This window comes from Nannospalax galili, unplaced genomic scaffold (assembly GCF_000622305.1).
Source record: "Nannospalax galili isolate Female #2095 unplaced genomic scaffold, S.galili_v1.0 scaffold44, whole genome shotgun sequence".
NCBI lineage: Eukaryota > Metazoa > Chordata > Mammalia > Rodentia > Spalacidae > Nannospalax > Nannospalax galili.
The window spans coordinates 4812708-4833604 of NW_008355789.1; the positions used below are offsets into that span (position 1 = coordinate 4812708).

Consider the following 20897-nt stretch of genomic DNA (forward strand, 5'->3'; position numbering starts at 1 on the left):
AGAAGGGCCTTAGGAGCAGGTGGAGACCTGGCAGAGCCAAGGCCAGCCCCTCTTCCATCTGTTGCTCTGGGTTCTGCATTGTTTCCATGGGAGTGAGACCCTGATACCCAGCCCTCCCCTTCGCCGTTCACCTGCTGAGTTCTCTCTGTCCACCGGCCCATCCCTCCACAGCCCCTGATGGGCAGCAGGGGACACTCAGGGCCCTTTGGAGTGTGTGTGCCACCGAGTCAGCTGATGGCCTTTGTCTCTCTGCAGACATTGTCAACTGTGACCTGAAGTCCACGCTGCGAGTGCTGTACAACCTCTTTACCAAGTACCGGAACGTGGAGTGAGGGCCGGGGCACCTGCAGCTGCCTGGCACCTCTCACTCTACCGTCTGGACCAGCTTCTGAACCTCTGTGCTCTGCTTGCTCCAGTCTCTGGCTCTACGCTCTTCTGCAAGCCTAGCAACTGCCCAGAGATAGTGGACATTAAAAATCAGGAAGGAAATGACCACTATCCCATACCCACTGACCACACCCACAGTCCCAGCAGTGACCTGTACCCAAGTTCATTAACCTCCATTAAAATAGATGTCGTTACCCCCTTTTACAAATTAGAAAACTGAGGCTCAGAGATGGGGAGACTTGCTACCAGCTAGCAATTGTCTTTACTCTGAGCAATTTATTGGTTAATAACTGGTCGGTGGCATTCATTCTGAGTATGTTCTGAAGTGCACATGCTCATGCCACCTGCCCTGCTGAACACACCTACATCCCCCCACCCCCACCCCAACAGACAGAAAGCTCTGATCTCACCCTAGGGCGAGCCAGGTCAGAGTTCGGTGATTCACACTGAAATTGCCAAATTGAATTGAACCCAATTAATACTGTGTGTGGCCAGAGCTGTATCCCTCAAATCCTTTGTGCAAATGAAAATTACCCTTAATTCCTTCAGATGGGTAATAAGCCTACGCTCTGGTTGTGGGGTGGCTTTTGGGAAGAGTTCTGTTTGGAATTAATGGAGTGGTGCATTTTGCAGCCTTTTTGCTTGATTGCGTGTAATGGAAGTGCCCTATATTTTCCTGCAAAATAAGTACTCAATTCATTATCGTTAGGCAAATGTACGATATACTTGGGCACCGCAGAGAGCGCAGGCCCATCAGAACATCGCCTGGGAAGTAAGGCTCTTCAACAGGGACCCTTGAACTTTAAAGAAAGGAACTCCTTTTCGCCTTCTAATTGATCATTTAGACCATTCTGGCTATGTCTGCCCACAGGCAATTACCAGCTAATTCCAGGCAGAGAAAATGTCAGTCATTTAGACCGAAGCTGAGCAGTTCATTCCCTCCTGGTTACTTGTATCTCCTTGATAGGAACCTGACTTGGAAGGATGGAATTCCGCTTGTACCAGGCTGCTACAAAGTGCCGGAGAGAAAAGGAGATGATGGCACACGGAAGGGCAAAACCTAGGGGGATATTGGCATGCTTAACAGACTGGGAATAAGTAACCTCAGAGAGAGAACAGTGACTAGGGAAAGTAACACTTGTGCTCTTAAATTGAGTTGGTTTTGGAACAATCACCTGTGCTAAACCTGTGTCTTTCTAGAATTTTCATAATATGCCAGGTAGACACCAACTTGTACAGCCGCCTCTGGAAGCATATAACAAGCTACCTTGTATTCATCCCTTGCTGGAACGAAATGCCTGATAATAAGTGACTTAAGGGAGGAAGGGCTTATGTTGACTCACAGTCTGAAGGCATACAGTCCATCACAGAGGGGAAGCCATAACTCCTGACATCATGGAGAATCAGGAAGAAGCCAGCAGATGGGAAACCGGGTGAGGCTGTAAAACCTCAAAGCCCTCCTCCCTCCAGGCTCCACCCCCAAGGCTTCTACAGCTTTCCAGAACAGCAGCACCAGCTGAGGACAAAGGTTCGGTCATGTGAGCCTCTGGGGAGGTTAGGGAGGTTCATTGGGTAAACCCTGTTCTTGGTTTGAGGAGTCACTAAATCTCTTTGTATACAGAGTCGGGCCGGCCCCAGTTATCCAAGACATTCCCTGAGCACTCCCACTTCACTGTACTGACCATCTGGAGTAGTCCAGAAATCAGAAAGCTTAGACCCACTGCGTAGCTCCTTGGTTGTTTCGTTCTAAGGACTGTTGCTCAGCACAGTGAGCATTTAAGATAGGAGGGCAATGTGCTGTCTTATGTCAATCTATATACAAGAACAATTCCTGTTTTGTATAATTAGTGAAATATCCTATTTTTCATGAGGGGACACTAAATGGTGTAATGGTCCCCTTGCACTCATTTAAATTCCTGGTAGCAAATCAAGATTAAATAATGCTTCATCTCCTTAAGCAGTGCTGAAGTGGGAAGAAACAAGAGCGATGCATCCATTTAAACGCACTTTCCTCTTGGAATTTTGTCTCTTGTTTTTTCTAGATTCAAGCCATAAATACACAAGTGCCCTTGTTAAGAGCATCCCTTTTGTATTTCTTGTATCTACAGAGGAAATGACATCAGAACACTTGGACAGTTTTAAATAGCATGTCAAATGTAGCCAGGAATGGTTCTTAAAGGTCTTTGCCTCAGGCCAGAATCCCAGAGCTTGTGTCTGGTTTTATAGCCCTGCCATTTCTTGGAGATAGATGTTGGCACTTAGATTTGGGCATCTCCTACTTAAGACATGAGCACCATATTGAAGAAGAAAGAAGAAAGAGACATCATCATTCTAAGTAACCAAACAGCCTTCATCTCTCCTTTTTAAAAAGGAAAGAGAGACTGAGATAAGAGTCATTTTGGCTCACAAAGAGTGAATCCATCATGACAGGGAAGCCAGCAGGAGTGTGAGGAGGCTGGCCACATGGTGTCCCCAGTCAGGAAGCATAGCTATGAAAGCTGGTGCTCAGCTCGCTTCTTTTTTATTTACACTAGGACCCCAGCCCAGGGAGTGCTGGCACCCACAGTTGGGGTGAGCCTTCCCACCTCAGTGAATCATTCTTGTGCTTTTTTTAATAGTTGAAACATAAGTAGCACAGAACTCAAAAAGCAGGAATAGTTTCTAATAACCCCAAGTGTCTGTCTCACCTCTTCCCCCATCGTCTCCACCCTCTGTGGAGATAACTGTTTTGAGCCATTTCTTCTGCATGCAAATAAAGCCTGAATGTGCATATAGAATCTTGGGGTTTTATATATTATATAAATAGCCCATTATATATACTCTCATATGCGTTTCTTTTTCACACTGTGTTAGATCTCGGAAATTATTTACCCTAGGCATTAGGTGAACACTTACGTATTTGACACTATTTTACACAGGATTTTTATATATTTCTAAAATGAGATTTAGCATTTTATTCAGCTAAACACACAGCTCCAGTCTAGGGTGGAACTGGAGATACTCACCAAAGGCATTTCATGTACCTGAATCTGATTTTTTTCTAAGTCTTTCTTTGGAATATAAACGGTAAATTGTTGTGTGTGTGTGTGTGTGTGTGTGTCTGTCTGTCTGTCTGTCTGTCTGTCTGTGTGTGTATGGCTGCTGACCTGGGGATGGGACCTGGTGTCTTGTACATACTAAACATACACACTATCATGGAGCCACACACATATCCCAACCCAATTGTGTGTAATTCAATTAAGGTTTCATTTTTGTGTGCAATTAGTTCTACTAAATGGCAGTTGACTGAGAAAGGCTTTTTAAAGGTTACTGTGTCCCTTGCAATGTTGTAAAGCTCATCCACCTGCCAGACTGCAAGAAAAGATTCCCCTTTCCCATGTGCAGATAGAGTTGACATTCTCCAAGTCTGGGAGGAGGTTTCTTTATCAGCCGCTCATCAGCACAGCCTGGAGTTGGTTGCAATTTTCAGCTGCTGCCATTGGAACTTTAATTATGAATCAGTTCGTTCATTATCATTATTGGTTCATTTTGTTGTGGGTTATTTGGTTAACCCTATGGAGTACATTGAAGCTTACTTGCATCAACAGTATTCTGGGGCTATAATTTTCCAATAACTAGACTCTACAACATGTATATATTGTGGTTCCCGTATGAATCATCCTACACCAATGTTAGTGCAAATGTATACATCATCCACTTCCCCAAATTAGCACTAATTTATTTTTCCACTAGAAAATGAGACTGGATGGAGTCAGTGGGTCAAATTGTTTAAATCCTGTCTAAGTGGCAAACAATTTGAGACCCACTGCCTTTAATGCAATCCCACTTCAGGAATCCAAACTATATGTTCTATCCTACTCATTTAAGAGGGATATATCCTCAACCCTTCACTAATCCCAACGTCGCATAAAGCCCCCATGAAATTCACTTGGGTGTACTGGAAAGTTAGGAGAGTCGTACAGATACCGAGGACAGCAGAACCACACTGAGGTGCAATGCTGGGTGGTTGGTTGACTCACTGCCTGTGTTACTTTTTCCCTTTTCTGTGACAAAGCATCTTAAGGACAGAAAGGTTAATTTTGGCTCACAGTTTAAGAATGGATGCAGAAGCCAGGCATGGTGGTCCACGCCTTTAATCCCAGCACTAGAGAGGCAGAGGCAGGCAGATCTCTATGAGTTCCAGGCCAGCTGGGGCTACAGGGAGACCCTGTCTAAAAAAAAAAAAAAAAAAAAAAAAAATAGATACAGAGCTGGGGGAGATGGCTCAATGGGTAAAGTGTTTTCTCTGCAAGCACTAGGACCCAAGTTTCAATCCCCCAACACTCATATAAAAAGTCAGGCTGTCACAGGGCATGGGTATGCTTACATACACTCATACACACAAAATAAAAATAAAATATTTTTTAAAAAATAAGGTAGAAGCTGGGCGTGGTGGTGCACGCCTTTAATCCTAGCACTTGGGAGGCAGAGGCAGGCGGGTCTCTGTGAGTTCAAGGCCAGCCTGGTCTACATAGTGAGTTCCAGGACAGCTGGGGCTACAGGGAAACTCTGTCTCAAAAAAACCAAAAAAAAAAAAATTTTTTTTTTTTTTAAATAAGATAGAGAACAGTAGAAGAAGACACTCTGGCCTGCACATGTGCATGCATGGGCACATACTCCCACATACATGTGCATACTCCGATACATGTGTACACACACAGTGGCAAAGCATCAGGCAGCTGTTCCCACTGCATCTGTAGTCAGGACGCAGAGATGGATGCTGGTACTTAGCTCATTTTCTCCTTTTTGTTCAGTCCTGGAGTCAAGTCCACCCACATTCAGGACGGGTCTTCCCTCCTCAGTTTATCCTCCCTGGAAATGGCCTCACAGACATGCCTAGAGGTGTGTTTCCAATTCTAAATCCAGCCGAGTTGACAATGTATATTAGTCATCACACTGGCTAAAATACCTACCTTGAAACTCCAGCTTCCCAAATCCCTATAGATTCAGGTTTTAGTGAAAGACAAGTCAATATGAACTGCTCACAGCTGTAGCAGCAGGGGAATAGCACGGGATCAGGGGTGGGGGGTGGAGCAGGTGGGAGGTGTTTCCAGAAATCCCAAGCAGCATTAACATTTTTCTCTGAAAAAATAAACCCAGGTGAGCTCCCAAGTTTGCCTTTGCTCCTGGCTTCCTGGCCATGGTGGGGACCTCTGTGATTATTCACATGAGCTGAGAGTACTCAGTGCAGGATGAGGTTCCCACAAGCCAAGCCTGGCCACTGAGAACTGCAGGCTTCCAGGGTGGCAAGCCTGAAGCATCTAGAAAAATCAATCCTGCGGGATAGTTGGAGAATCAGGTAGAAAGCGTCATACTGACATCATACTTAGCATAAGGCTAAAAATTTAAGCTTACTTAATATTTGGTTTTGCTCTGTGGTTGGCTTTTGATTTTCTAATTGGAACCCATTTCAGAGTCTCCTACACTAAGGGATATTTGGACCCATGAGGAGAGACAGGGAAGACTTTATTTATGTCTTAACTATGTGTAATCTTGACCTATTGCCCCTAAGAAATTTCTAGAATGAAATGTTCAACAAATATATATATTGAATAGAAGACTACAGTCCAGAGGAGATACACTTGTTAGTAACAAACTGTGGTTAGCACCACAGAGGGAAAGCACAGTTGGCCCTTCAGCCAGGGATTCTGTGTCGCCAGATTCAACTAACCAGCAATCAATAATTCTTTTGGGGGAAAAAAAAAATTGGCTGATGAGGATGTGGGGGGAAAGGAACCCTTACACACTGCTAGTGGAAATGTAAACTTATACAACCACAATGGAAATCAGTATGGACCGGGTGAGGCAGCATACACCTTTAATCCCAGCACTCAGGAGGCAGAGGCAGGAGGATCTATGTGAGATGGAGGCCAACCTGGTCTACAGAGCAAGTTCCAGGCCAGCCAGGGCTACATGGTAGGACTCTATCTCAAAAAACAATATATATGTATACATATACATATATATTTATAAAATAAATATATATAGTAAAATAAATAAGCTGAAAAACACAGCAACCATATGTCCCAGGTATACCATGCCTGGGAAAATATGGGGAAGAATCTAAGTCGGATTACCACACAAGTACCTGCTCATCTGTGTTCATTCCAGCACTATTCACAATCGCCATGTTATAGAATCAGTCTATGTCCATCAACACATGAATGGGTGAAGAAAATGTGATACAGAGAGAGAGAGAGAGAGAGAGAGAGAGATACAGAGCCCGAGACAGAGTGGAGTTTTACTCAGCCATAAAGAAGGAGGAAATCCAGGCTGGAGAAATGGGTCAGCAGTTAAAAGCACTGGCTGCTCTTGCAGAAGGCCTGAGTTTGGTTCCTAGCACCTACATGGCAGTTAACAACCATTCATATCTCCAGTTCTGGGGGATCTGACCCCCCTCTTGTGACCTCCACTGGCATTGTATGCATGTGGTGCACTTATACATGCGGGCAAATGACTCATACATATAAAATAAAAATAAATAAAACCAGGCGTGGTGGTGCCCACCTTTAATGCCAGTACTCGGGAAGCAGAAGCAGGCATATCTCTCTGAGATGGAGACCAGCCTGGCCTACATAATGTGTTCCAGGTGAGCTAGGGCTACAGGGAGACCCTGTCTCAAAATAAATAAATGAAAAATAAATAATAAATAAAAATTAAGGAGGAAAACATGATATTTGAAATCATGAAATATGCAATTGGAGACATATTGAGCAAAATAAGTTAGATCCAGAAAGATGAATCCATTTTTCTCTCATATGTACATACACACACTTATGGTATAAAGGTCAAAGAGGAATCATGGGAAGACAGTGAAGACTCATGGGCGGAAGAAGAGAGGGCCGGGCAGAGTGAATACAGTCTAAGAACATGAGACGCTTGGACAAAATGATACCTGCAAATCCGGGTATCTGGGAATGGCCTGGAACCACTCACCAAGGACAGGAAAGGAAACTGATTTCGATCCTCTGATTCAGATTTTGAGGTCTCAAGAGGTGTGTGGAAACTGACATTCTAAAACAGCACCCATGTCAAGAAGCTGCAGGACTAAGGGACCTGTCAGTCAAGAACACAGCAGGAGACCAGAGAACACTTGGTTCTGGGGAGGAAGTGACAGAAAGCCAGGAGGGCCAAAGTACAGAGAATTTGCAGGAAGAAGGGGTGGCAGGTGGCAGATGTCAGAAGAATACAGGTTCCTAGGAACAGCAGGAAACATATCTCAAACCTTCCCTCTGTGTGGGGAAAGCTGTGAACTGGTGGAGGCCTGAGAACAGTGCCTCCCCCAGACCCAAGTCATGGCCAAAAACAAAGGGAACTGGAAGGGGAGGGAAGGCTGCCACCCACCCCTACCCAGCACCAAAGCGGTCTGTCCATAAACATCTCCCATGAGACTGCAGAGAGGGAGAAGCTCCTAAGCCACCCAGCTCTCTCTTCCATCCTCAGAAAAGAGCTGGTAGCCTGGAAGAGGAAAGGAAACTATAGGTGATACTCTGTGAGGACCTGGCCCCCCCATTCATCCTGGGGGGTACCTGTTTCCTTCCCATGTGGCTCCCACGGGAAGTGGTACAGGAATGCTGTCATTCACCCTAAAGTGGGTCCAGGTAGCCCACAATATTAAAACCTGCTGATACTCAAGTGCTTTATATAAAACGGTGCAGTATTTACATATGATCTTCCACACGTGCTTCTGTGTGTAGTCGTGGCATTACTTATAACATCTACGACACTAAAAGGCTATATAAGGAATTGTTATACTGCATGTTTGGGGAACGACGACAATAAAAAATATCTTCCATGTGGGTTTTGTGGGACTTGCCTTTAATTCCAGCACTCAGGAGGCAGAGGCAGGTGGATCTGTGTGAGATTGTGGCCAGCCTGGTCTACATAGCAAGTTCTAGGCCACCAACTGGGGCTGTTTCAGAGAGACCCTGTGTCAAAAAAACAAACAAAAAATCTTCATTACAGACACAGTTTTTCTTGTACACTTAAAAAAATGCTTTGCATTTATTTATTTATGTGTTTTGGTATACATGTGGAAGACAGGAGACAACTTGTGAGAGTCGGTCCTCTCCTCCCACCATGTGGGGCCTGGGCATCAAACTCAGGTTGTCAGGCTTGGCACCAAGTGCCTGTACCCCCTGAGCCAGCCCCCTGGCCCCTTTCCTGCATGTTTTTGAGCTACAGTTGTTTGAACACCTGGTTGTGGAATCTACAGGTATGGAAGGTTGATGATGTAAACTTCCTAGAAGTAATAATGATATAATAATTTCGTTTCTGAGCTGGTTAGATGGCTCAGTGGGTAAAGGTGATTGCCACCAAGCTTGAAGACCTGAGTCTGATCCCTGGGACCAAAATGGTGGAAAGAGAGAACCAACTTCTGCAAGTTGTCCTCTGATCCTCCAACAAATATGCACTGTGAGTACATGTGCATGCACACACGCACACACACGCACGCACACACACACACGCACACACACACACAAATAAATAAAATACAATTTTTTAAGATTTTATTTTTATTTTATGTGTATAAATGTTCTGACTGCATATATGTGAGTGCACCATGTGTGTGCCTAGTGCTCACAGAGGCCAGAGGAGGGTGTTGGATGCCCTAGAACTGGAGTTAAGAATGGGTATTAGCTGTCATGTGGGTGCTGGGAACTGAACCTGGGTCCTCTGGAAGAGCAACTTAACCACAGAGCCATCTCTCCAGCACTTATAAATATAGTTTTAAAAAGTAATCTCATTCAAATTCATTCTTATTGTATGCATAATTTTCGTAAGGCCATCAGCTTGCATCTACCAAAAGGAGGCCACTAAGCCTTCACGGTCAGTGTTTTGGGAAACAAACTTCTAAAGCAAGGTCTGTCATTTTCTCTGAAAGTGTTTCTATTTGTTTGTTTGCTTGAGACAGGGTCTCATGTAGCCCAGGCTAGCCTCAAACTGGCGGTATAGCAGAGGATGGCCTTGAACTCCTGGTCCTCCTCCACCTCCCGAGTGCTGGGACTACAGGTGTGCACCACCATGACCAGTTTATGCAGTGCTGGGAATGGAATCCAGGGCTTGCTAACCAAGTGCCCTACCAACTAAACTACCTTTTAACCCAACCTCTGGGAATTTTGACTGCCAGAGAGGTCTTTGGAAATCCCCACGTGGGAGCTGGGTTGAAGCCAGTCCAGTAGTGCTGGCCCCAGAAACACACTTCTCCTTGGCAGCCTCCATGTTCTGTCTCACCTCCCCTGACCCACCACCCCCACCCCAGGAGTTCAGGTACTGGCTTTGATGCTGCCATTTGAAAGGGCACTTAGGAAATTCTGAGAAGCACCCGTGATTAAGATAAATGTTTTATCAGTGAAACAGACCATTCATTTCTTTTTATCGATTTTCAAGTTTTCACATCTTCAGATGCAATTGGCAGGCCCAGGGCGGCATTCCAAGACACACAAACGTCATTAAGGCAACAGCATGAAAGAGTGTGATGTTTTATTAAGGTGGACAGGACAATAGATAAATATTTAATCTGTTGCACATTTGCTCAGTATGGGAGCCAGGGCTGGGGCTGCACAACTCTCTGGCTGTTCTATAACATCCTAGAAACACTGACACTAGCCTTGCCACCTGCCCGTGGGTATCTGCCCTTGGCAAATATTTGCCAGCCTTTCTGAAAGCAGCTCCTGGAAACCATGCCTGGCTCGGGTCTCTCAGGCGACATCTTTCCTTTTTTGTTATGGTATTGGAGGATAGAGGATCTCACTGAACAGGGCCCTTTTATTAAAGCCACCAGCAGTGAGGTGATGGGCAGCAATCTCACACTTGGCTAAGATATCAGAGGCCCTGGATCTCCATCTCTCTCCTTTCTGCATTCTCTGATCAATACAATGAACAAGGGGCTCTGATGGTCAGCTTTAATTGTCAACTTGACAGTCTAGAATCATCTGGGAGTCTCAATGAGGGATTGTCTAAATCAGTTTGGCTCATAGATACACCTGTGGGGGACTATCTTGATGGTGTTCATTGATGTGGAAAGACCCAGCCCACTATGGGTGGCACCATTCCCTGGGTTTGGGCCCCAGGGTGTATAGGAGAGGAGAAGGTGAACTGAGTAGTAAACACAGCACGCATCGTTCATTTCTCTCTGCGCTTGACTATGGATGTGACCAGTGGCTTCAAGTTTCTACCTCGACTGGCCCACAAGGACCAACTGTAACCTGGAATTAAATAAACTCTTTCTCCCTTTCTCTAGCTTTTTGTCTGGGCATTTTTATCAAAACAGCATAAATAAAACTAGGAAAGAGGCTGTTTTGCATCCTCTGAGCCTCCCCTGAGCCTGTTCCATGTATGTTACTGGTCCTCCCATCTAATTTCCCACCATGCCCTATGTGATGGTTAATGTTAATTGTCAGCTTGACAGACTCTAGAATCATCTGCGAGATGGACCTCTAACCAAGCTGGGGTGGAGGGGGATGATCTTGATTAAGCTAGTTAGTGGGAAAACTCATCTTCATTGTGAGTGGGACCATTACATAAGCAGGGGTTCCTGGACTGTATCAAGTGGAGAGAATGAGCAGAGTATTAGCCTAGTTTCACTGCTCTCTGCTTCCTGATTATGGACATAGTATGACCAGCTACTTCAAGCTCCTGATGCCTTGACTTCCCCACCACAAAGGACTTACTTCGCACTGTGAGCCAAGGGAAATCTTCCCTTGAGTTGCTTTTGTCGGGGAATTTCGTCACAGCAGCAGGAAAAAGAAACTAAGACACCCCACTATCCTGATTAGGAGCTTCTCGCTGTCCAAGACCAAGGCTGGCATCACCAACCAGGCTTATCACCACTGGGTTTAATCAGGAGTCTTGCCAGAAAGCTTTAGTTATGGGGATGGAGAGATGGCTCGGCAGTTAAGAGAGTGCACTGCTCTTGCAGAGCACCTGAGTTTGGTTCCCAGAGCCTACACTGGAAGGCTCACAACCACCTGTAACTCCAGCTCCAGGGGATTCAACACCCTTTTCTCGCCTTCATGGGCACCTGCACTCACACATGCACACACACACACACACACACACACACAAAACTAAAAATAAGATAAAGCTTTAAAATTTCAGCCATCTGTGCATTACATTTAGGAATGAAAAACCTTTCTGATCCGTCCTCTAACAGATTAAATGCTTTATCTCCTGTTCTTTTCATAATGACTCAACTCCCACTGATGGGTTCTCACCCATGGTAACAAGGGCCTGCCTAGCACTGATGGACTGGGACTCTGTGCTGAATAGCTTCATTGTCAACTTGACAACCTTGGGTAGAGGGAACCTTAATTGAGGAATGTCCTCCATGGGTTGGCCTATGGCCATGCCATGTCTGTGGGGCATCTTCTTGATTGTTAAGTGATGTGAGAGGGCCCAGCCCACTGTGGGTGGTGCCACCCCTAAGTAGGTAGTCCTGTATTGTATAAGAAAGCAGACTGAGGGCCTGGAGAAATGGCTTTGCAGTTAAGAGTGCTGGCTGCTCTTGCAGAGCAGGTTTGATTCCCAGCACCCACATGGCAGCTAACAACTATCCATAACTCCAGTTCCAAGGTATTCGACATCCTCTTCTGACCTCCATGTGCATTGCACAACATACATACAGGCAATATACTCATACACATAAAATAAAAATAATAAATAAGGTATTTCTAAAAAGAAAGCAAGCTGAGCACAGGTCAGGGGAGCAAAACAGTAAGCAGTGTTCCTCCATGGTCTGTGCTTCAGTTCCTGCCTCCAGGTTCCTGCCCTGAGGTCCTGCCCTGACATCCCTCAAAGATGGACTGTACTTTGGAAGTATAAGAAGAAATAAAGTCTTTCCTTCCCAAAACTGCTTTGGCTCAGTGTTTTATCACAGCAATAGAGATACAAACTGAAGCAGACTCCAAGCATCATGGGGCCAGAATTCCATTCCACCCTCTAGACTGGCCTTGATCAGTCACCCACAAGCAAGTCATACAGTCAAGCCAGGCAGTGTTTGTGGAATGGCTGCTCCTCAGTCAGCCTCATGCTCTGTACAAAAAAGGATCAGAAGATGCAGAGTCCTTTCCTCCAGTGACTCTTCCATCCTAATGGCCTTGACATATATGACTCATTTGAAATAATTCAGTGATGTGAGAGTCCATCGAGAGTCCAGTTAGAATGGCTGCTATGGAGTCCACATAACTGAGCTAAGAGACAGCTCAGCCAGTAAGTGCTTGCTACACAAGCATGAAGACCTGAGTTCAATCCCAGAACCCATGTTTTTAAAAAAAAGGAGGGGGCTGGAGCGATTGCTCAGTGGTTAAAAGCACTGGCTATTCTTGCAGAGGACCCAGGTTTGGTTCCCAGCACCCATGTGACAGCTAACAACCATCTGGAACTCCAGTTCCAGGGAATCCAATGATTTCTTCTGGGTTCTGTGGGGATTGCATACATGTGGTATACTTACGTACATGCAGGCAAGACATTCATGCACATAAAATAAAAATAAATCCCCTCCCAAAATATATTTTTTTAGAAGTTGAACAGGAATTCCTTCACCTCAGGTCCCAGGACTAGCTTCACAAATCAGATTAACTAAACACCCTACCATAGATCCCTAAGTTCTCACCCAGGCAGTCCCCTCACTGCCAAATTCCCAGCCTCTGGATCAGGCAGACAGACCTGCTCAGCCAGGACTCTGGTAAGTCAGATCCAGCTCACTGCCTCTGTACCCCATTTCATTCATCCACCCCACCCTGTTCTCTGCCAGCCTTTCTCACAGGTGGGCCCCAATTTCTTCACCTCAGGACCCAGGACTATCTTCCCAAACCAGATTAATTAACCACCCTACCATAGACTCCCTAAGTTCTCACCCAGGTGGTCCCCTCACTGCCAAATTCCCAGCCTCCAGATCAAGCAGACACACCTGCTCAGGCAGGACTCTAGTAAGTCAATTCAAGCCCAATGCCTCTCTAACCCATTTCTCTCATCCACCCCCACCCTGTCCCCTGCCAGCCTCTCTCACAGCCAGGCTCCAATTCCTTCACCTCAGGAGGACTAGCTACCCCATTTCTCTCATCCACCCTAACCCCATCACCTGCCAGCCTCTTTCACAGGCAGGCTCCAATTCCTTCACCTCAAGTCCCAGGACTAGCTTCCCAAACCTGATTAACTAAACACCCTACCATGGATCCCTAAGTCCCCGCTACCCCAGGCAGTCCCCTCACTGCAAACTTCCCAGCATCCTGATCAGGCAAATAGACCTGCTCTGTCAGGACTCTTACTACCCCGAAAGAACTTGAAATACCCATCAATTTGTCTTCCATACCTAAATAAAAAGTAACTAAGCTACATAAACAATATTAACACAACCAAAGTGAAATTAAACAAAAGCAGAGTAGAAGTTCCTGTTGAACACATAACCGAAAAAGAACATCCATATGCCCAAATGGCAATGCAAAAACACAAACAATATGAAAAACCAGGAAAATATGTCCACAACAAAACCCATGAGTCCTAGAGAAGTACAGAACACTGAGAACCACCCTGAACCCCAGGATGCAGAATTTTAAAAAAGAATCATAAACATGATGAAAGATATTCAAGAAAACATAGACAAACAACTCAAAGAACTCAAAGAGGAAAGGCATAAACTTTTGACAGAAGCCCAAGAATATACAAATATGCAGCTTAATGAAATATCAAAAACAATTCATAACTTGAAAAGTGAATTCACTAAAGAGATGGAAATAGTGAAGAAAACCCAAATGGAAATGAACACAGGACTGAAAACTCAATAAACCAATTTTTGAAGAAACAACAGGAGAAAGTCTCATAAGCATAATGAATGAAATGGAAAACAGAATATCAAGACTGGAGGATAAAGCTGAAGATCTGGACTCCTTAAGCAAAGACTATGCAAAATTCAAAAACACAAAGGAATAGAATATTCAGGAAATGTGGGACAACATGAAATGACAAAGTCTATGTATTATAGGCATACAGGAAGGAGAAGAAACTCAAACCAATGATATAGAACAGGTCTTCAGTTGGATTATAGAAGAAAATGTCCTAAATTAAGGAAAGATATACCTATAGAGATTCAAGAAGCACAGAGAACACCATTAAGACATGATCAGAACAGAAAGTCCCCACAACATATCATAGTAAAAACATTAAATGTACAGAACAAAGAGAGGGTACTGAAAGCTGTTAGAGAAAAACAAGTTACATATAAGAGAAAACCCATCAGAATTACAGCTGACTTTTCAACGCAAACTATGAAAGCCAAAAGAGCCTGGAACAAAGTATTCCCAGTTCTAAACTTTATCCAACAAAACTATCTATCAAGGTCGAAGGGGAACAGAAAATTTTCCATGACACAAATAAGCTGAAAGAATTCATGTCTTCCAAACCACTACAGAGAATACTTGAAGCAATACAAAGGCCCAAAGACAGGAATGCGTATGCCCAAGAGACTACAGAAAGAAAATAAAGGTATAACAATAGAAACACAAAATGGGGCCACAAACACAAATTAAAATGACAGTATATAATACATACCTTTTAATGATAACAGTAATTATCAATGGCCTCAACTCCCCTATCAAAAGACACAGGCTGGTGCAATGGATCAAGAAAGAACTCCATCTTTTTGTTGTCTTCAAGAAACTCATCTCACCTTCAAGGATAGACACTATCTTAGGGTAAAAAAATGGGAAAAAATATTCCAAGCAAATGGCCCTAAGAAGCAAACAGGTGTTGCAATTTTAATATCTGACAAAATAGATTTCAAATTAAAACTCATCAGAAGAGCAAAGGAGGGTTACTTCATTCTAATCAAAGGAACAATTGACCAAGAAGACATTACAATCATGACATTTATGCACCAAACTCTGGAGCACCCAATTTCGTAAAATCAGTAGCTCAGGACTATAGAACAGATTGACACCAACTGAGTGATAGTGGGAAAATGAATACCCCATTTTCTTCAATAGACAGGTCAACCTGACAAACAATAAACCAAGCGATAGCTGAATTAAATAACATACTACAAGAAAAGAGAGAAGAGAATTTTAAAAGTACCAATTGGAAAAGAGGTCAAATTAGCCCTATTTGCAGATATTATACATTAAAAATCCCAAAAATTCCACTAGAAAACTGTTAGAATTAATACTTTCAGCAAAGTGGCAGGTACAAAATCAACTTATAAAAATCCATAGCCTTTCTATATACCAATAAGAAGCAGTCAGAAAAGACACTTGAGAAAACCCTCATTCACAGCAGCCTCAAAAAAATAAAATATTTAGGAATAAACCTCTACAATGAAAATTTCAAAACTCTGAAGAAAGACATAGAGGAAGACACTAGGAGATGGAAAGACCTACCATACTCATGGATTGGTAGAATCAATATTGTGGAAATGACCATCTTACCAAAAGCAATTTATAGATTCAATGCAATACCAATCAAAATACCCATGACATTCTTCACAGAGCTTGACAAAATCATCCTAAAATTCATATGGAATCACAAAACACCCCGGATATCCAAAACAATCTTGGGCAAAAAGAACAATGCTAGGGGAATCACCATACCAGATCTCAGATTATATTACAGAGCTATAGTCATAAAAACAGCATGGTACTGGCACAAAAATAGACATGTAGATCAATGGAACACAATAGAAGACCCAAACATGAGTTCATATAACTTCAGCCACCTGATATTCAACAAAAGTGCTAAGAACACACAATGAAGGAAAGACAGTATCTTCAACAAGTGGTGCTGGTAAAACTGAATCTCCACATGCAGAAAATGAAATATGGCCCCTATCTTTCACCCTGCACAAAAGTCAACTCCAAATGGATCAAAGACCTCAATATAAAACCTGAAATTTGGGAACTGCTAGAAGAAAACATAGGCAGAACCCTCCAAGATATAGGCATAGGAAAGTACTTTCTAAATCAGACACCAGCTGCTCAGGCACTAAGGTCAACAATCAGTAAGTAGGACCTCCCTCATTAAATCACAAAGTTTCTGTACAGCAAAAGAAACAACCAAGGAAGGGAAGAGAAACCCACTGAGTGGGAGAAAATCTTCACCAGCTACACATCCAACAGAGGATTAATATCCAAAATATACAAAGAACTCACAAAAGAAAGAAATAAGAAAATAAACGACCCAATAAAAAGATGGGCAATAGACCTAAACAGAGAGTTCTCAAGCAAAGAAATAAAAATGGCTAAGAAGCACCTTAAAAAGTGCTCAACATCCTTAGTAATTAGAGAAATGCAGATAAAAACCATTTTAAGATTCCTTCTTACCCCAGTTAGATTGGCAAAGATCAAGACAATGAAAGGTTCCAAATGCTGGAGAGGATGTGGAGAAAGGGGAACACCCATTCACTGCTGGTGGGAAAGCAAACTTGTACAACCACTACTGAAAACAGTGTGGAGAACCCTCAAAAAACTAAAAATGAACCTACCATATGATCCAGTGATACCACTCCTTGGCATATACCCAAAGGACTCATCCTACTGTGGAGACACCTGTACATCCATGTTTGTTGCTGCTCTCTTCACAATTGCTAAGAAATGGAAACAACCTAAGTGTCCCTCAACTGACCAATGGCTAATGAAATGTGGTACATGTACACAGTGGAGTTCTACTCAGCAGTAAGAAAAGATGAAATTATGAAACGTTCAGGTAAATGGATGGAGCTGGAGTGCTATACTAAGTGACACAAACACAGAAAAGCAAGTGACGTTTGTTCTCCCTCATTTGTGGATTGCAGCACCACTCCCTTGTATGTGAGTTATATAAATTCTGCTGTAACACCAGGAGCCAGGGAAAGGGAAAGGACACATGCAGGTAAATGACAAGAAACAACCTGAAAGGGGGACAGTAGGGAACAGATGTTGCCTGAGGGAGGTGGAAAAAGTCGGAGTAATCGGCAGGGAGGAGAGGAGGGAGGGACATGCGGGGACCATGGTGTGGGGGACGGAGGGACGTCAGGAGAGGAAAGATGGCGGAAGCCCAGGAGGTATTGGGGAGAGGGTGGGGGTAATGGGCAGACTGTGACGGGGGCGGGGCAGATGGGAGAAAAAAGAGTGGAGATGAGAGACGCTCAGGGGGCTAGGAAACCTAGAGGGAAAGTGATGCCCTAGAAACCCTAGAGAAATGCATGTAGAGTGCCTGACCATTACCTGGGAGCTGTTTGGCAGGGAGTGCAGTGCCAGATAGAAGAGACCTCCCTTAGAGTGACAAGCACGCCGTACAGCACTCATCAAAGGAACTTCTTTTTGCAACAAATGGAGGCTACTGGCTACTACAGAGTTGTATATCTGGTCAGGCACAGAGAACACACATCTCAGAGATTCCCAGTACTAGGTGACACATCTGCAGTAGAAACTCTACAACTAAGGCTCATGGAACATAGTGGAATAAGGGGTAGAAAGAGGGCTAATGCACCCCTCAACTCTCACCAGTGAGGCTTCCATGTACATCAGACTGATAGGCACACAGAAGGCCATGACCAGCCAAGTTTTGGAGAATAAGAGACTGTAGGGTGTAGGATGGGACTCCTTTATGGAACCCCACCCACCCACGGCTCAGGGATCATTGAGGAAGAGGAGGCGGAAAGATTGTAAAAGCCAGAGCTGGTTCATGAACATAAGGAGGTGGAGCCTTCCAGGCCACTGGAGGCTTGCTCATGTGAGCCTGTGGCAGTGATGGCATCGAGCTAGGGACCCATATCATCTCAGTTAAAGAAGGGCCCAAAGGGGAGGTGAGAAATAGGTGGTGGGCCAGCACTAGATTCAGAACTATTTGAGATTGATTGCTGCTGGGTGAGGGAGAGTATGACTTACATATAACCATGGGATGGGCTGACTAGACTCCAGTGGGCGTATTTACACTGAAGGACATTTGGGTACAAACACCTGAATGAATAGGACTCAGCATGTATGGCAGAGTGCATAGGGTTCAGTGAGAGGTTAGGGGGAGGCATGGATGGGGAGGGGGCCTGGATTTGAGTGGAAAATGTTGAATGAAATATTAAAAGCTCAGTAAAAAACATGGAAGAAAAAAAATAGCTGAACAGGTTTTATGTGCTTGTAATTCCAGAACTGGATAGGCAGAGACAGGTGAATCCCTGGCCAGTCAGCCTAGCCACTTGGTCAGTTCCAGGTCAGTGAAAGACCCTTTCTCAAAAAGGAAGGGGGCTGAGGAAATGGCTCAGCAGAGAAGAACGCTTACTCCAAAGCATGTGGATCTGAGTTCAAAATCCCCAGAAGCCAGGGAAAAAACCAGGTGTAGCTATGCACCCCTGAAACCCACGTGCTGTGGAGGACAGAGACAGAAGAATCCCTAGGGCTTGCTGGCTTCCAGCCTAGATTCCATTTCACTAGGCTTCCAGCCTAGATCCCTGCTGGTCTCAGAGGAATAGAGCAGGACACCCACTGTCCTCTGCCCTCCGCACACACTCATATGCACACACACACATACACACAAACAGGAAAATTTAAAAATAGATAAAATAAATAAATCCTTTGGTCTTCTCATGGCTCTGGAACCCTGTACCCGCCCCCCTGACAGTCCCTGACTTCTCACACCCACACAGACCTTTGCCGCCAGCAGCTGGTCTCCTTGACCTTGTTTTCTAATGAAATTCCTGTAACAACCAGGCTTTGAACTGATAAGATTGTCATGGATTCACTTGTTCAGCAGTCACATGTTTCCTATGATGCTACCCTGTGCTGGGCACCCCAGAACCTCAGAGCAAACAGGATAGACACGCCTGCAGCCCGTGTGCATAGGCTCTGTGACTGCCATGTGCATAGGCTCTGTGACTGCCATGTGCATAGGCTCTGTGATGTCCATGTGCACAAGGCTCTGTGACGTCCATGTGCACAAGGCTCTGTGACTGGCCTGCAGCCCGTGTGCATAGGCTCTGTGACGTCCATGTGCATAGGCTCTGTGACGTCCATGTGCATAGGCTCTGTGACTGCCATGTGCATAGGCTCTGTGACGTCCATGTGCACAAGGCTCTGTGACGTCCATGTGCACAAGGCTCTGTGACTGCCATGTGCATAGACTCTGTGACTGCCAAGCCTGGCTGCTTTCTCATCACTTCCTGAACTATGCCGTAAGGCTCGGCCTTCTGTACCTGCAGCCCCTGCTAGGATCCTCTTCTTCCCTTTAGTGGTGCCATGATCGCCTACACATCCCAAAGCCAAGGGTAATACAAGGAACACGGACCCTCCTTTTTGGGAAACATGTGCCCCCCGCTGTGATTTAGTGATGGTCACCAGCAATGAAGACTGGCCTCCAACCAGAAGCCCACCATATGGTTCTCATAGACTTCACAGCAATCTCTCTACCAGGTAGATGCTATTGCTACCCCTGTTGTACTGAAGAAGAGACGGAGGATTAAAGAGGTTCTCCCAGCTAGAACTCACACCCACCTCTGAGTGACTCAGAAGTGTTCCCTCAGCCTTCCATGGTGCCCTGCTGCCTCAGGTACCTTTAACCTTCACTCCATAGGTCACACAAGCAGAGAGGGAGTCAAGATCACTATCAGTGCGGTTTGTCTCCAACTGGGAACCAAAAGTCCTTTTACTATCACAAACACCATGCACTCTCTTGACTATGGTTTATGTATTTATCTACATTATCAGTTCATTAGTCAGCAGAGGAAGTGTTGGGCTAAACTGCCTACAAGAAACTCTGAAACTGAATCAAGGCTGCACAGAGCTCCAAAGCTGTGTTTTCAAGGGTAATCTCTGTGTCTTTTCTTGTCAAACATTGTTTGGGATGCTCTGGGAAGAGGCACCGTCTGAAATGCTGACAGGGGATTCTAACTTCCTCCTCAACACAGAAGTGGCCTGTCATTGCGTGGAGATTCCGGGGGCTGATCTCTTCTGGACAGAGGCAGGCACACAAATCTGGAAGTTGTAGGAAGAAGAGTCTGGATTTGGGCAGACTGGGAGTGGAGACTGACCACTGCTGGGCACAGGGAAAGGAACCAGGCCTGAGATCTCTTAGAAGAGGAATGGACCCACAGACTGGACCCCAGGGAGGGAATCAGGGAGAGAAGGACTCCTGTAGGAGGGTGTGGGTGCAGCTATAGAGCAAGGGAGAGAGAGAGCTAAAGAGCGAGAGTGAGCGAGCCAGTGAGAGAGGCTGCTGGGTAACTCAGCAGGGGGACTAGCGGGGGTGGGGGTGTCCAGTCATCCCTCTGAGCCCCATGGGGAAGTACAGCACTCACCCCTGGGTCACTTAATCACACCTGGGATGAGGCAGGAGGAGTAAGAACTCTACAGTCACCATTCAAACCACCTGCTGAGGCAGGGGACTGCTCCCAGAGGAAGGGTCTGATCTGCCCAGAGAGATGCATGGGAGCTGGCCCCTTCCCTGGGTTCTGAGGGGGGCACCAAGCCCTGTCAGAGAGGAGCTAGAAGCCCAGGCTGATAAGAGGCATGGAT

At 45.0% G+C, this 20897-nt stretch overlaps 1 protein-coding gene across 1 annotated transcript in view; it reads left to right on the plus strand.

The window, feature by feature from the left end:
• Parva (parvin alpha) overlaps positions 1–3164 on the plus strand; it is a 189045-nt gene extending 185881 nt beyond the window's left edge. Inside the window, exon 13 of the mRNA XM_008853493.3 lies at positions 256–3164. Within this exon, the coding sequence (XP_008851715.3) occupies positions 256–332 (77 nt within the window). The 3' untranslated portion in view covers positions 333–3164. The remainder of the gene's footprint in view (positions 1–255) is intronic.
• Positions 3165–20897: the final 17733 nt, after the last annotated feature.